Below are 15,756 nucleotides of genomic sequence, written 5' to 3'. Positions count from 1 at the left end.
ATTTGAAATATATTTGTCAAAAGTTGTACAATCAACGAATATTAAGCCATTTGTAACATGAAAATAGGCTACACGTACAGTAGGTTATTTGATGGCAGCCTTTTACACACGATCATTTCTCTTGTTCGTTTCATTGTAAAGTGAGAATTACTTGATCACAAATGTTCACTTTACCCTAACAGAAAGATTAAGACCGCACATCAGAAGCTGCTCCAATTATTTTTTTTAATGGGACTTATCACCACACGTAACGTTTCCGACCCTCGCCCTTCATCAGACATGACAGTCTGGATTGTGACACCGATGTTTGACCACATTCATTCATCATTTTGTTTAGATCTAAAGGTCATTGTGGGGATTTCAGACATGAAAAGTAATTTAGAGTGACTCGTGAAGCTTTAATAAAAGTTATTATAGGAACTTTAACTTAAGTCTCCTCACACAAACACTCCTTTTATTTATTTCACTGCATATTTTTTTATGTTTAAAGCACTCCAGTTCTTTATTTTCTTTGTTTTATTAAATCACGATCATTCTCGCACACATCAGCTACACGAAATCCCTTTGGATATATTACTGGATATTTAAGGTTAAAATGTCCGAGGTTGCTTTAAAGATTGATCCCGTCTTCTGGTGCTGGTAGGAATATTGATTGGTGTGCGCGCCCCATGTATGGAGGCTATCCTCCAAGATGGCAGCCCGGGTTCCTATCTGACCTGTGGCACATTTTTCACATGTCGTTACCCACTCTCTCTCTCTCTCTCTCTCTCTCTCTCTCTCTATCTCTCTGTCCTGTCCTGTCCTGTCCTGTCTTTAAATACAGGAGTAAAAAGCCCCAAAAGCCCGTATCATGATGAAATTATTTATGTCCAAAAAAAACCCCTCTCCAAACTACCCCACAAATGGCACAACGCACCATCTATTTAAGTAACTTATATGCATTAATAATAAGAATAATATGAATTTCCCTCTTTAAAGTGCGATAGTGAAGTGTTTATAAGTGACACCAAAAGATGTCTGAAGCTGGGCGCAAACTGAAAGCATATTAAAGCAGTGCACTTGTGTTTCATTGTCCTGTGCTGCCACCTAGTGGATGCATTACACAAACTCAAACAGACATAATAACTCGGGGCACAATTCTTCCTCCCTTGGAAAACAATCTGGTAGTAAAGTCCAGAAAGTTTGGTTTGAATTAGAGCATAATGAAAATCGATTTTACTTCGTCAGTTTGCATTTTTCCAAGATACTTTAAATAATAACCTTCAGTATATCCATAAGGCTGCGTTTTCTCAATTAGGCAACTTTTCATAAACTCATTTAAAAACATGGTAAAACGAAATCCCCTCCTCCACTTAAACTCTGTCAAAATGAACTGTTTTATTATTTAAACATGGAAAAGATAAAAACACATGGGGAAAAGTTAAACCAGCACTTACCTCGTAAAAAAAATCTAAATACACCAGCCTTTCTTTTTGCTGTTTCCTGATCCGAGCTCCAGGTTTTGTTGATTTGATGGATGGACTTGAAATGTCATCAAGAAAAGACATGAAACGAAACGATTGTATGGAAGATCATTTTAAACTGGTGAAAGAAATTGGGAGTATTTGCATTAGTATTTACGTTTCTTCATGAGATATGCAGAGGATTTTTTACTTATATTGATGATTATGAAAATGTTAACGGTGAGCTTGTGGTTGTCTTTTTCTGTGTGGCTTAGATGTGTTTGTTGTTGTTTTCTCTTGTTTTTCTGTATCATCTAGTTAAGAAGAATTTATACTTTATTGATCCCGCGAGGGGAAATTCGTTTTTACACTCTGTCTAGTAAACATGCTACACAAAGATGAACTGAAATACACACACATGCACAAACAGGATCCTGTGGACATGCACTAATGGAGAGGTCTCAGAGTGAGGGGGCTGCCCACGGTGGGCGCTCCTGAGCTTGTGGGGGGGGGGGGGGGGGGTTGGGTGCCTTGCTCAAGGGCACCTCGGCAGTGCTCAGGAAGTGGCCTGGCACCTCTCCAGCTACCAGACCAATTTCTGGACTTGGTCCGTGCCGGGACCTGAGCCGGCGACCTTCCGATTCCCAACCCAAGTCCCTACAGACTGAGCTACTGCCGCCCACATTATTCACACATTATTCAAGTTGTAGGTCTTTTTCTTTGTTTTTGTTGACTTTCAGAATCAGAAATACTTTATTTTTCCCAGAGGGGGGTAAAAAGCTGCTCCTATACACAATAAATCAGTAGAAATATAGAAATAGAAAGATATAAATAATGGAAAATAAGAAAATGTAAATAAGAGAAATTCATTAAGTAAAACAAGAAAGAGTGTTGAAGAAATAAAGCTATAAAGTGCAGATTATTAAAGAGATTAGCTACAAAAAACTCAGAGAGCTGAAGAAAATAAGCAACAAATCGCAGATTAAACTTTATCCTCAACATTTCTCAGTGTTCATTTTTACTTTATTAAGACATTTTGAATTTTTTTTTTGCAATTTTATATTCTTATTTTGAATTGTTTTCACCACGTGCAATATTATATATATAATCTGACTCCTCTGGCCCTAGTCCTCCTCTGTACAAAAGTGATTTATAATTGACAATATTTCTAAAAAGACATGTTAGGCTATGTGGTTTTAAAACTAAACAGATTTCAGCCCAAATCATGATACTTGGTTTTTTTTCAGGGTGGCAGGAGGATCTGTGTTGTAAACTTGGACAAATAGAATCGAGTTTTACCTTCAAAAGCCAACATTATGTGCACTTTCAGGTACTTAATCCTGGGACCCTCAAAAGCTAAACTGGAGTAATTCCTACTATGGACAGCAGGTGGCGGTGTTGTTTCATTACAGGCAGTAAGAAGAACCGAAGAAGAAGAACCATAGCAACGATTTAACAAAGATGGCTGCGTCAGTTGCTTCGTTTCATGGAACAAATCTTTTAAGTTTCTTTTTCTTGTTTTCTGTCGTCACTTCTAACGAAAACACGACGAGCTTCAGTTTCAACACAACCGCGTTTGTTGACGGGAACTTAACAAATGAAGCTGCTGAAAATTATACAAGGACACGACCGGAGGAGTTTGAGTCACCGACACCGACACCCGGCAGCACCGAGGAGCCCCCTCCAACGAGCCTGACCCTGGAGCCCCCGGAGCCCCCGGAGCCCCTGCCCGTCTCCGGCCGCCTGATAACTCCTGTCTCCAACGGTAATCTGTCTTCATGTACATTTAATCATATGTTATTACTAATATTAATACATTAAAAGCTAGCCAGTTAATATCCTCATCATTCATCGAGACTGTTTGTAACTAACTGTGTGTGTGTGTGTGTGTGTGTGTGTGTGTGTGTGTGTGTGTGTGTGTGTGTGTGTGTGTGTGTGTGTGTGTGTGTGTGTGTGTGTGTGTTCAGTTGACAGGTTGTGTCCCTGTGATGAACACATGCAGGTGTGTGACATCAGCTGCTGCTGTGACAGAGACTGCAGTGAGGAGGTGGCTCTGTTCACCAGCTGCTCGGTGGAGACTGTCGGGTAAGTGCAGCTGAAACTTCTGATTATTGTCTTTGTTAATTCATCTCACCATTATGTTCACTCTTAACTTATCATTAATACGGTTTCTACAACGTCATTAAATATCAACAATGTTAAGTTTCTTACAATAATGTAAGAAACTTATTTTAAAATTAGACTTTTTATCTGCGGCTCTCTGCGTCAGTAAGAGCTGCTAAGGCTCAAGACATTTTACAGAGTCCTGGATATCCTCTGTCTGATGCGTTTGAGCTTCTGCCCTCAGGCTGGAGATACAGATCACCGAAGCAAAGTCCAACAGGTTGAGAAATGTTACTCAGGTCATCAAACGACTGAACTCCAATGATGACTGATGACTTTATTTTGTTTGAAACAACAATTTTATAAACCTTTTTATATATTGTCAGTTTCCAGTTGTCACCTGATCAACTCTAGTATTTATATATTTAATATATATGAGTTTTATGTTTCTACTGTCTGAGTCTATGTTTCTATGTTTCTTGTTTTCACCTGGCTCCAAAAGGACATTTTCCTTGAGGCCAATTAAGTCGAAGTCAGACAACAAGATGTCAGAGTGTTTGTTAACTTTTATAAATGACAACGAAACGCTGTAAATCCTCACTTTTAAGAAGCGGAAACCATCATGTACATAACATTTTAGTTTGATTAACGACCAATACAAACAACTCAGAAAAACAGTTTGTAAAGTACAACGTTGGAGCCAGCGCTGTGTGTGTGTGTGTCCTGCTGCTTGCAATACGCATTATAAAATCACGCTCTGATGTCACACACATCAGAGTGTTTTAATCAAGTGGAAGGATTATGAATTACTGAGGTTGAGCTTGTTGTGTATTTTTGTGTGTGTTTGTTGTTTTGCTGTCCTATAAGTGTTTTCCTGTTGTTGTTGTTAAGTGTGTGTTGATGAAGATGTAAAACTAGAGATTAAGATCATAAACTGAGGGAATAAATCATCTGATAATTGACTTGTCCATTATTAAACTTTGTTTTTCAGCCTGTGGAGTAAGAAAGAATGTATAGTATGAATATATAGTGTATCTGTATATTTACACAACATATGTTTGTTGTCATCTTCTTTTCTTGCAGTGGGAACAATCAGATGTGCAGCCGTGATGTAGCGTCCTACTCTTTACTGAATACCATCGATGGATTCTCAGAAGTGTATTCGTCTGTCAGGAAGGAGAACAGTTACAACATTTTGTGCATTCAGTCACAGAACCGTGAGTCTTTATGGTATTTAACTCAACATTGAAATGTTGTTTTTCTCACTGCAACAGTCAACAGAAAACTAATGCATGAGGTCTTTCTTGTTCCTCCTTTGTCCTTTCTAGGGGTGGATGGTTTCTCTCATCCCTCACCTGCTCTTCCAACAGACAGAAACTTTGACTCACTGTTTAAAACATTCACCAGCTTTGTTTTCGGCTCCGAGGAGGACAGGGGCGAGCCGTCGGCTGCAGAGCTCCAGGCCTCGTCTGGATACCAGGTGAGTCTCAAAACTGAGTAATTATAACTGAACTTCTGTTAAGAAAAGTCGTTTTATCTGTTCTGATGCTTTGGTGGTTTCAGTACGGAGACGTGATGGGGACAGAAGCACAGAGTGGACAGAGAGGGATGTTCATGCTGTCAGCTCCTGGAGTCACAGCTGACTGTGTGGAGAACAGTCCTGCAGGTATTATTCTAGTATTCCACATACATCTTGGACTTGGGGCACGCCCAGCTGGGAGGAGACCCTGAGGCAGATCCTGAATACGCTGGAGGGATTATATATCCCGTCCAGCCTGGAATCCCCCAGGAGGAGCTGGAAAAGGCTGCTGGGCAGAGGGAAGTCCGGGTTGACTTACTGTGCCTGCTGCCACTGTGACTAGACCTCGGATAAGTGGAGGGAAATGGATGGACGTTTGATGTTATTCATATGCAATGGTATTACTTTACACTGACATGTAGTCCTGAAAAACTCCTGAAGTGTTCGAGCTGAGCAGCATGTGTGAACGCACACAGATTCATTTTTCACTCGGACTTCACCCGCAGATTCTCCTGTCAATAGTCGTAGTCCTTCCTGGTAGTTTTCTGCAGAAAGTCAGAGTGAGCTGATGTGAGAATGCAGCAGGATATAATCAGGAGAATTCACCTCTAGTGAGTGGGGGGGTGGGGGGGTGGGACCTTATATACTGTAACTGCTGCACAGTGCACTGCCTGTCTGCCCACGACCGCTGTGATCGTTGTTATCATTTTTCTGTCTGTGATAATAAAAGTCAATTTAAGAATTCATATTATTGAAGGGAGCTGCCGAGGTTACTCATGATCACCTGACTGACTGCTGTCAGGACGCATAAAAACTACAACAAACATGGTGCAAAGTGCAACTGCTGTAAAAGTGAATTACAGCGTTTAACATCCAGGCTGTACAGCAAACCTTCAGGAGAGTGGTGAAGAAATGTGTCATTACTATGAATTAATAATCAAGAGATCATTTCACTCTATTTACTGTGATTAATAAAAATGATCCACGTCTTTTTAAAAACGCTCATGATATGTTTGAGGAGCATCTAAAGACCTGTTAATATAGAATATATTTATAAAGTGAGTGTTTGTCTCCCCAGCGTTTCTTAAGGATCAGAGCAGTCGGTGTTCCCGGAAGGTGGTTCTGGATCAGGACTGCGGCGGTCTGCCAGTCCTCAGTATGGAAACCTACACCAACATCCAGCTGTTATCTGTGAGTCTCACAGTTCCTCCACACACAGGACTAAACACTCAAAACAATCCACTATGAGGGCTTTCACACTCGCAGAAAACTCCTGAAAAACTCCTGAAAATGATATTTCCTGGAGCAGCTGGATGTGTGAATGCAAACAAGACAAAGTTTTATTTATTCTGCAGCAAGTCAGAGTGAGCTGAGGTTAGAATGCAGCAGGATATAATCAGAAGAATTAACCTGGAACGCTTTTTAACAGCTGAATACTATTTTTAGATCTTACTTTTCAGCTTTAAAAACAAAAATGTCTAAATGTAATATTTCAGACGGATGGAGGGTGTTTGTGTTGGGACATTTACACACAAGTTTCACACCATAAATAAGCTTTTGTTTTTAAAATGAGGAAAACCTTTCATGATGACGTCTTTTTTTCACTCCACAGGGGAAAAGTAAAGACGCAGCAGTAAGTATGTCCACTGTTTTTGTCTCAGACAGAAATGACATGACAACGGTTTTGACTTTGAATTTATCATTTGTGTTCTTCTCAGTGATCAGTGATTAAATACTGAACACTTAAAGGTCCAATCAGTGAGATGTGTAGTGAGGTAAATGATAAAGGTATCTTACTGTATAATCAGACATTAAGGAAACATGCTATGATGAAGTGCTGGCTTCTCTGACAACAATGCAGCAGCCAGTATGTCCTCCTTCTAACTTTAGATTCTGCTCCTGAATGATCTGGATTTGTTTGGACCAGAGAAGGTAGGCGCTTTTAAGACACCCCCACATGGCCGTTTTGGACGCCCCTCGGTTTGTCAGATATGAGAGCAGTTATCAGGTCAAACCAACAGGTGTTGCAGAGATGGAAGCGGGCAAGAGAAGTGGTTCAGATAGAAGTGATTGTACCCGACCTAAAAAGCCTCTGCATGTTTCTAATAAGCTCCACGAGCAGAAACGTGCTCAAACTAGGTTCAATATTGGAACCTCGGGAGCACATCAAGTCTAGGGAGGAGGGGCGGAAGAAGATGGCTCTCTCTAATGTTTTTAAAAAATTGGACTGTAGTACCAATTTTAAACACTAGGTGTCAGAGTTTAAATATTAGTTTGTGGCTTTTTGAAACTAACAGACATTTTGTTCTGACACTTTTAAATAAGTCAATTATAAAAATAAAAAAATAGAAAATTCAGAAAACTTGGTGTGATATAAGAGATCACCACAGATACATATTTCAAATATGAACAGGGTTACTGCAAGTCCTTAAAGAGTCTTTAAAGAAAAAGTTAGATTTTTAAAATTAAAAGTCAAAAAAAGTTTTAGGTCTTTATTTTGGATGGCTCTTTGACACATGTTTGAATACTTTCTCAAATTGACACTCGAGATAGTTTCTCTTTTTTTAGGGATATACTTGATCAAGTGACATTTACAGAAACAGATTTCATACACATTCACAAACTGTGAACAGAAGAGAGAAGGAGAAGATGAGGAAAAACAAGTTAAGATAAAATATCAGTGAATAGTTAACAGGGTCAAACAACGATTATGAGGCGACCTGCACAATATGCCAAAACATTGTTTTTAGACCTGAGACAGACGATGGCAGTCAAAGCTGTTTGCACATGAAGTGTTTTATTTGTCTGGTTCTTCAAAAGTCATCAATTTAGTATTAAAGAAATCAGAAACCCTGAGTTACAACCAGCTAGGGGAAACCAGCCGTATCTTAAAAGTGACCCTCTCCCTCCTCCCAATGATTAACCACAATAAATCCAATTTCCGAGCCACATTATTTCTTCACAAAACGAATTAAAGTTCAGTGAGAGCACCGGCAAAAACAACAAACATAACATCAAAAAGTCAAAAAACCCAAAACTACCTTACCTTATATGAAGTCAAGAAAAGAAAACACAGGCATGTTGCCTCACTCCCTAACAGAAAACATAACCAGAAGTGCACAACGTAATAACAATTATCTCAATTTAAAGAAGACACACAGTTTCTCTATCTCACAGAGCGAACACGTCTCTCTTTGGAGGTGAGGAAGGGGTAGGGCCACGTTCCAGTTTCCGCAGCTCGCGTCTTCGGCTCTCCTCCAAATACGGCACAGGCATGCAGCTCAAGCTTTTGTCCAATCAGTGGACGGCATGCAGCGTCAGCTTTAACCCAATTGAGGGCGGGCACCTGCAGCGCAGAGACAGACGCACAAACAAGAAAGAGAACACAAAGCCCCACACAGGCAGATCCAACAATAAACACATTAATACACTTCTGACTCACAGTCAAACAGCCTGTAGAATAACATTCCACTTAGTTTGAGTCTTCTCCGGCTCAGTTTTGTACTATGATGTGAGGACTTCTCCGGGGGCATCTGTAGTAGTCACTGTCTTCACACACTGTAAAATCTCAAATCTAAAAATCTAAAATCTAAAATCCAAAATAAGCTTTTATAATTATAAGTGAAAAAGTTGTTTTGTTACAAATTACGAGCAATGCAGGTCTTTTTTTACAATGTGTCTTAAAGTGTAATGAGACATTCTTGACGAGAGATTAGACAAACACACACTTTCTTAGATGTGAGTTTTTGGAGTGTGTGAAGCAGTTACGGAGCCGCTCTGAAGTTTGTTTTCATAACTTTGACTCGTCATCACGGTCTCTAACTACTGAAAACATTTAGCAAGATGCTGACTTCTTTTGCGCAAACACTAGACAGGAAAGGAGAAATAAGTCCTTCCACCTGACGGCACTGTGCAACAAGGTAACAGGCCGAAAGATGAAGTTGACTGCTGCAATGTAAAGACAGGAAAAGGATGTTTCAGTTCTTAAGAAGAGGGAAGGACTCAGTTACTACAGCAGCTGAGCTTTACATCACTGCACTGTTTCATCACACCTAACCATGATGTGTTCTAAATGTTTTCTAATGTTTAGTTTGGTAAGAACTTCAACAGGCAGGAACGTGAAGCCTGATTCAACATTTATGTTATTTAAAAATTTCTCACTAAAAGGGACGTTATTACTTTGATCACAACATATCTGTAAAAGATAACGTGATCCCATTGAGGGTCCAATACATGAACAGTATGATGATTACATCCTTTTCATTCCTACATAGAGATGGCACAGACCCGAATATCGGTATCGGGTTCGATATTGACTTAATGTACGTCTCGTATTATCGGACTGATGGTGCAGATCCACATCACCAATCAAAGAAAGAAATAGACACTTTAAACATTCTCCGCTCAAACAGTCTCGCTTTAAAGACGTTCAGACTGAACTTTTTTATTTTATTTTATTTATTTTTTTTTTTTTTTAATTGGTGATAAGGTGAACAAAATGAAACAAGAATATATAGACATGACATAGACATGACAACTAAAGCTAGAACAAATAGACAAAGACAAAAAATAAATAAAACAGACAAAATAGGTACAAAATAGCAAAACATAAGCAAAGATACAGAGCAACAATACAGACAAATACATTTAAATGAGATGAAAGTTAAGCAATGATTTTTATGTTCAGGTAGTGTGTTAGAAAGGTGTGAATGTGTTCATGGCAGTGTAATGCATTAAAGTGCGGAACTTAGTGGGGAGTAGCGAGAAAACAAACAAAAATATAAATAAATAAATTAAAAATAAAATTAAAATTTGAAAATTTTAATTTGAAAAGTTAAAAAATTTAAACGTTCAGACTGAACTGACAAAACGCCCTTAAATTGACAACTTCAAGACGTTCAGACGAGATAGAACAGCTCCTTCTATGTGATTATAAAGTACAATTCTTAGTTTAAAATGTTGAATCTGAAAACCTGACAGTTGTTCCTGCTAACCGTTAGTTTGTGAAGCCAGCACAATGCAAAGCAATTCCGGGTTTACTCCAGCTTTGTGTAGATTTACACATAATACCAACAACAACAAAACTATTTATTATGATGAAAAAAACATGGTAATCAGTATCGACACATTTGTATCGGAACTGAAAAAAAGTGGATCGGGGCATTTCTATGCTTACATTTATTTTTTTCTTATTAAACATTCTTCAACATCATGCTAAATGCACACAAAGACGAAACATTCTGAGGATTGATGGGTACAACTTTTATTATGTTCACAGTCGTGGTCTAGCATATTAGCATGTTAGCATTTTTGCTAACAAGCACTTTACATAAGGAGCAGCTGCAGCTGATGGGAGTGTCATCAGTTTTGTCTGTATTTTGTCCCTATGAGTAGGTAAGTATTAGACTTTTGTTTTGACGTGATGATTTGCTAAATGAAAAGTCAAGCCATCACAAAAGTTTTTTAGAAATAAACATGAATGTGTGCTCAACATTTCATGATCATGTGTGTTGTAATTCTGGAGATATTTAAGTCAGGAGGGAGGAGAAATCAGAGGAAACTGAAAATCTACAAACTAACTCTGCAAAGTGAGAACAGCTATGACACGTGTGAGTTTAATTTAAGTATGAGCTGACTTGTGATGTTTGTGGTGTGGCTGGAGGTTGTTCCTGTGGAGGTGGTGTCAGTCGTCCTGCAGTCTGTGGATGGGACTCAGTCTGAGCTTCAGATCAGTGGTGCTGAAAACCTCAAGCCAGTTCTCCTGAAGCCGACCCTCTGTGCTCATGTGGTGCTGAAGGTAAGTCAAACACATGACTTTCTAAGTCCAGTTTAATTCAAATACAGCCATTAAAGTAACCAAAGACTCCTGCAGAATCATGTTAGGCTGGATCAGTGAGTCCTTTTTTGTCTCCTCAGGTCGTTTATACGATGATGTACAATCCAGCTGGTGAGGTCCTGAATGTGACGGTGTCTCTGGTGCTTGGATTTGTTGATGAAGCAGCATCGACCCTGAAGCAGGAGTTTCACATCACATTTGTCCAGGTAATGTCTGAAAACACCTTCCTAGTCCAAGGTGGTGCTCAGATTATCTCCTCAACGTAGAATAAGTCTTTACCATCGAAGATGACTTAACCCTCGACTCTGTCCGTCCCTCTTCTACCTGCTCCACCTCTCTCTGTCCGTCCCTCTTCTTGTTCCTGCTCTACCTCTCTCTGTCCGTCCCTCTTCTTCTTCCTGCTCCACCTCTCTCTGTCCGTCCTTCTTCTTCCTGCTCCACCTCTCTCTGTCCGTCCCTCTTCTTCTTCCTGCTCCACCTCTCTCTGTCCGTCCCTCTTCTTCTTCCCGCTCCACCTCTCTCTGTCCGTCCCTCTTCTTCTTCCCGCTCCACCTCTCTCTGTCCGTCCCTCTTCTTCTTCCCGCTCCACCTCTCTCTGTCCGTCCCTCTTCTTCTTCCCGCTCCACCTCTCTCTGTCCGTCCCTCTTCTTCTTCCCGCTCCACCTCTCTCTGTCCGTCCCTCTTCTTCCCGCTCCACCTCTCTCTGTCCGTCCCTCTTCTACCTGCTCCACCTCTCTCTGTCCGTCCCTCATATTCTTCCTGCTCCACCTCTCTCTGTCCGTCCCTCTTCTTCCCGCTCCACCTCTCTCTGTCCGTCCCTCTTCTTCCCGCTCCACCTCTCTCTGTCCGTCCCTCTTCTTCCCGCTCCACCTCTCTCTGTCCGTCCCTCATATTCTTCCCGCTCCACCTCTCTCTGTCCGTCCCTCTTCTTCCCGCTCCACCTCTCTCTGTCCGTCCCTCTTCTTCCCGCTCCAGCTCTCTCTGTCCGTCCCTCTTCTACCCGCTCCACCTCTCTCTGTCTGTCCCTCTTCTTCTTCCTGCTCCACCTCTCTCTGTCCGTCTCTCTTCTTCTTACTGCTCCACCTCTCTCTGTCCGTCCCTTCTTCTTCTTCCTGTTCCACCTCTCTCTGTCCGTCCCTTCTTCTTCCTGCTCCACCTCTCTCTGTCCGTCCCTTCTTCTTCCTGCTCCACCTCTCTCTGTCCGTCCCTCTTCTTCCACCTCTCTCTGTCCGTCCCTCTTCTTCCTGCTCCACCTCTCTCTGTCCATCCCTCTTTTTCTTCCTGCTCCACCTCTCTCTGTCTGTCCCTCTTCCCTCTCCACCTCTCTCTGTCCGTCCCTCTTCTTCCTGCTCCACCTCTCTCTGTCCGTCCCTCTTCTTCCTGCTCCACCTCTCTCTGTCCATCCCTCTTCTTCTTCCTGCTCCACCTCTCTCTGTCTGTCCCTCTTCTTCCTGCTCCACCTCTCTCTGTCCATCCCTCTTCTTCCTGCTCCACCTCTCTGTCCGTCCCTCGTCCTCCTGCTCCACCTCTCTCTGTCCGTCCCTCTTCTTCTTCCTGCTCCACCTCTCTCTGTCCGTCCCTCTTCTTCCTGCTCCACCTCTCTCTGTCCGTCCCTCGTCCTCCTGCTCCACCTCTCTCTGTCCATCCCTCTTCTTCTTCCTGCTCCACCTCTCTCTGTCCATCCCTCTTCTTCCTGCTCCACCTCTCTCTGTCCGTCCCTCTTCTTCCTGCTCCACCTCTCTCTGTCTGTCTCTCTTCTTCCACCTCTCTCTGTCCGTCCCTCATCCTCCTGCTCTTCTTCTTTCCGTCCGTCCCTCTTCTTCCTGCTCCACCTCTCTCTGTCTGTCCCTCTTCTTCCTGCTCCACCTCTCTCTGTCTGTCCCTCTTCTTCCTGCTCTACCTCTCTCTGTCCGTCCCTCTTCTTCCTGCTCCACCTCTCTCTGTCTGTCCCTCTTCTTCCTGCTCTACCTCTCTCTGTCCGTCCCTCTTCTTCCTGCTCCACCTCTCTCTGTCTGTCCCTCTTCTTCCTGCTCCACCTCTCTCTGTCTGTCTTCAGTATTTTATTCAATATTATAATTTTTTATTCAGGTCGTATTTCCATAGATCCACAATATCGAAATATGATTTTTATTCATATTTATCACCAGGCCCTATTTCTGGTTCACATGGCAACAGAAACGGAGCCATTTTCAAAAGTCCGCCCTCTGGACACCCTTTTTAAAAACCTTTTTGTTTTCAGGCACCCAAAACTTGTTGTAGCGTAAACAAACCAAAACAACAACAAAAGGTTTCTGTTTTCATCCGTAATCATTGTTGTGTTAAGGTGGCCTGAATGCAACAAACCTCAGAGGGTTATGGTTCAGTCTCAGTGATTTCTGATCTTTTTCTTATGTAAGCAGGAGGATCAGGAGGCGGCTGCTGTCCACTACAGTGGAAACCCGGGTTACGTGTTCGGACTTCCTCTTGTGTCTGGAATGAAGACAGCAGAATATCCTTCACCTGCCTGAGCTCTGAGTTTGCTCCTCCTCGTTTACAGACATTTAGAACCACAACATTTCAGTTAAAAGTTAAAAAAAAAAAAAAAAATGCCCAATGGGTGCTTGTTTTTCCCATGCATCTGAGGACTTTTTCCAGCAGCTCCCTTTTAAAAGTCTGTGAGGAGTAGTGTGAGTGTATGTGTGAGTGCATTCTCTGATCCTCTCACCTTTATACTCTTAAGTGCTCCCTCTGTTATCTGAATTATGTTTCCTACTGTTGTGTTACTTATACATGTTGTTGAACACCTACAACCTAAATAAATAATGATAGTGATGACGATGATGGTGACGATGATGGTGATGGTTTCTTCGATAATGACGATGTCGATATTAAGGATGGTTTTGATTCTGACTAGAACAGCTGTCGTTGTGCTCTGCCTCTGGTCACTTCCTGTCAGCACCTCTGGTCACTGTAGAAAATCCACACAAACAAAAACGTCCTCAGGTTCTTTAAATTGAATTATTTGGTGAAATATTTCACGATTTTATTGTTTTAGAACTTTAATTTGGACCTCAGCTGGTGTAACAAGGATCAGAGTGTTTGATAAGAAGTCTCACAATTAGTCCTTAACAGCTGTCCTCACTGGGATTACCAGAAGCATCGCCCCCGGAGACACTCTGTCTCTCCTCCACAGTGCTCAGGACCAGGACTGTCTGCGAGGACGACATCAGCGCTCCCTGGTCCTGTTCGGTCTGGACTATGTGTCCGGCTGCACGTTTAGGCAAGACATCCTAACACTCAACACATCTGATCCGTGTACAGTGTGTGACACAGTGTGTGACACAGTGTGTCCTAAATAAATGTATGATGGTGACTTGTCTCGTCCCTGCAGGCTGGAGGATGCTGCAAACTGCTCCCAGGTCCATCAGGTGCTCCTGGACGTTCTGAGAGGACCAAACTATCCGCAGCACGTGGCTTCATTTGGAAACTCCCCGTTAGACTCTCCACTGGACTGGGTGCCCATCAAGAGCGACTTAAACGCTGGGGTGAGTTCAGACAGAAAACAGCTTTGGTCATATCCTCAATCTAGCGGAGTCAAAACAAGTATAACACTTGTTTTTTTTGTTTTTTTTTAATGAACATTTCATTAGCGACAGTTTATATAAGGCAGATACATTTACAGAAGTTAGAATTTAATGTCCAAAGATTCCTTTAACGGGCAGAAATCTGGAGCAGAACCAGACTCATATTGAACAGCTGTCAGATGGATTTAGAGAAAGAGACAAACAAACAGAAACAGCAACAAAAAACAGATTTATGGCTCCAATGTCAGTAGTGTTGGTAAAGGTGTACGTTGTCCAAAGTGGAAAACATTATTGAGTTGTGTTTATATGTATATTTGTGCTTTGTGTAAAGAGTCAGTGTGTTTGTTCTCCAGGAAGCTCAGAGTTGCAGTGTCCCGCTGTCTTTTCATTTGGAAATCGAGTGGACCAAATACGGATCCCTGGTGAACCCCCAGGCTCAGATTGTGAACGTCAAAGAAATCATTCAAACCAACAGCAGCAGTTTGGTAAGAATCACATTTACAGAAATATAAAGCATCTGTGTAGAGCTGTCTCACTCACAGTATGTCCGTCTTATCAGATTTGTCAGATTAATATTTATTTATTAATATTTAGCTGTAACCATTTGTTCTTCAATTTTGGCTCAGTACTTCATATCAGCCCACAGGAGTCTCATGATGTTTCTCTAAGTGTTACAAGTCTCTGTTGTACGTAATCTATTCATCTGCAGAGCTACCGTGAGTGGCAGCTGGGCACTGGCTTTATTTAGTGTGTTTTTACATTTTTAATTTAAGGCCGTTCAGACTGAATATGTCAGTTTGAGATGTAAAAGTGGAGAGAGAGTCGATGTTACAGATGTCTGGTGAGAAGGAGTTCCAGAGGCAGGGGGCAGAGCGGCTGAAGGCTCTGGACCCCCATAATTTGAGAGTTTCATGCTGTCCCTCCTCAGTTACTTCATTTAAAAAAACATTGCTGAAGGAGTGATTCTGAAGGAGCAGCACTCTTCCTGCATGTGACTTGACGTGTTTGTCCCTCAGGTCCTGCTCTCTGCAGGCAGCAGCGTCCTGTCACTCAGCACCTCTGTGAGCTTCACACCTGTGTCTGCACCTGCTCTACCTGGCTACAGAGCCACGCCCACCATCAACGCCAAACTGCCCTTTGACTTCTTCTTCCCTTTTGTCTGAAAACATCTTTACCCCCCATCACCGCGTGTATACTGTGTGAATAATGTAAATACAACTTTTGTAAGATTATTTAATAAAAGTTTGTTTTAACAAATTAAGTCACTTCATTTTTATAAATCTCATTTTGACA

The 15,756-nt window shown here is 41.7% G+C and overlaps 1 protein-coding gene across 1 annotated transcript; it reads left to right on the top strand.

Moving 5' to 3' along the window:
* The first annotated feature begins 2,867 nt into the window (after positions 1-2,867).
* On the top strand, positions 2,868-15,724 carry tctn1 (tectonic family member 1). The gene is made up of 14 exons (XM_061049070.1): positions 2,868-3,207; positions 3,410-3,527; positions 4,629-4,762; positions 4,874-5,025; positions 5,109-5,211; positions 6,143-6,255; positions 6,677-6,697; positions 10,727-10,861; positions 10,981-11,106; positions 13,300-13,388; positions 14,022-14,159; positions 14,271-14,424; positions 14,817-14,948; positions 15,480-15,724. Exons 1-14 carry the CDS (start codon positions 2,904-2,906, stop codon positions 15,624-15,626), a joined length of 1,866 nt encoding a protein of 621 aa, XP_060905053.1. The 5' UTR covers positions 2,868-2,903; the 3' UTR covers positions 15,627-15,724.
* Positions 15,725-15,756: the final 32 nt, after the last annotated feature.

This window comes from Labrus mixtus, chromosome 10 (assembly GCF_963584025.1).
Source record: "Labrus mixtus chromosome 10, fLabMix1.1, whole genome shotgun sequence".
Taxonomy (NCBI): Eukaryota; Metazoa; Chordata; class Actinopteri; order Labriformes; family Labridae; genus Labrus; species Labrus mixtus.
This window is presented reverse-complemented; position numbering and strand designations above follow the sequence as displayed.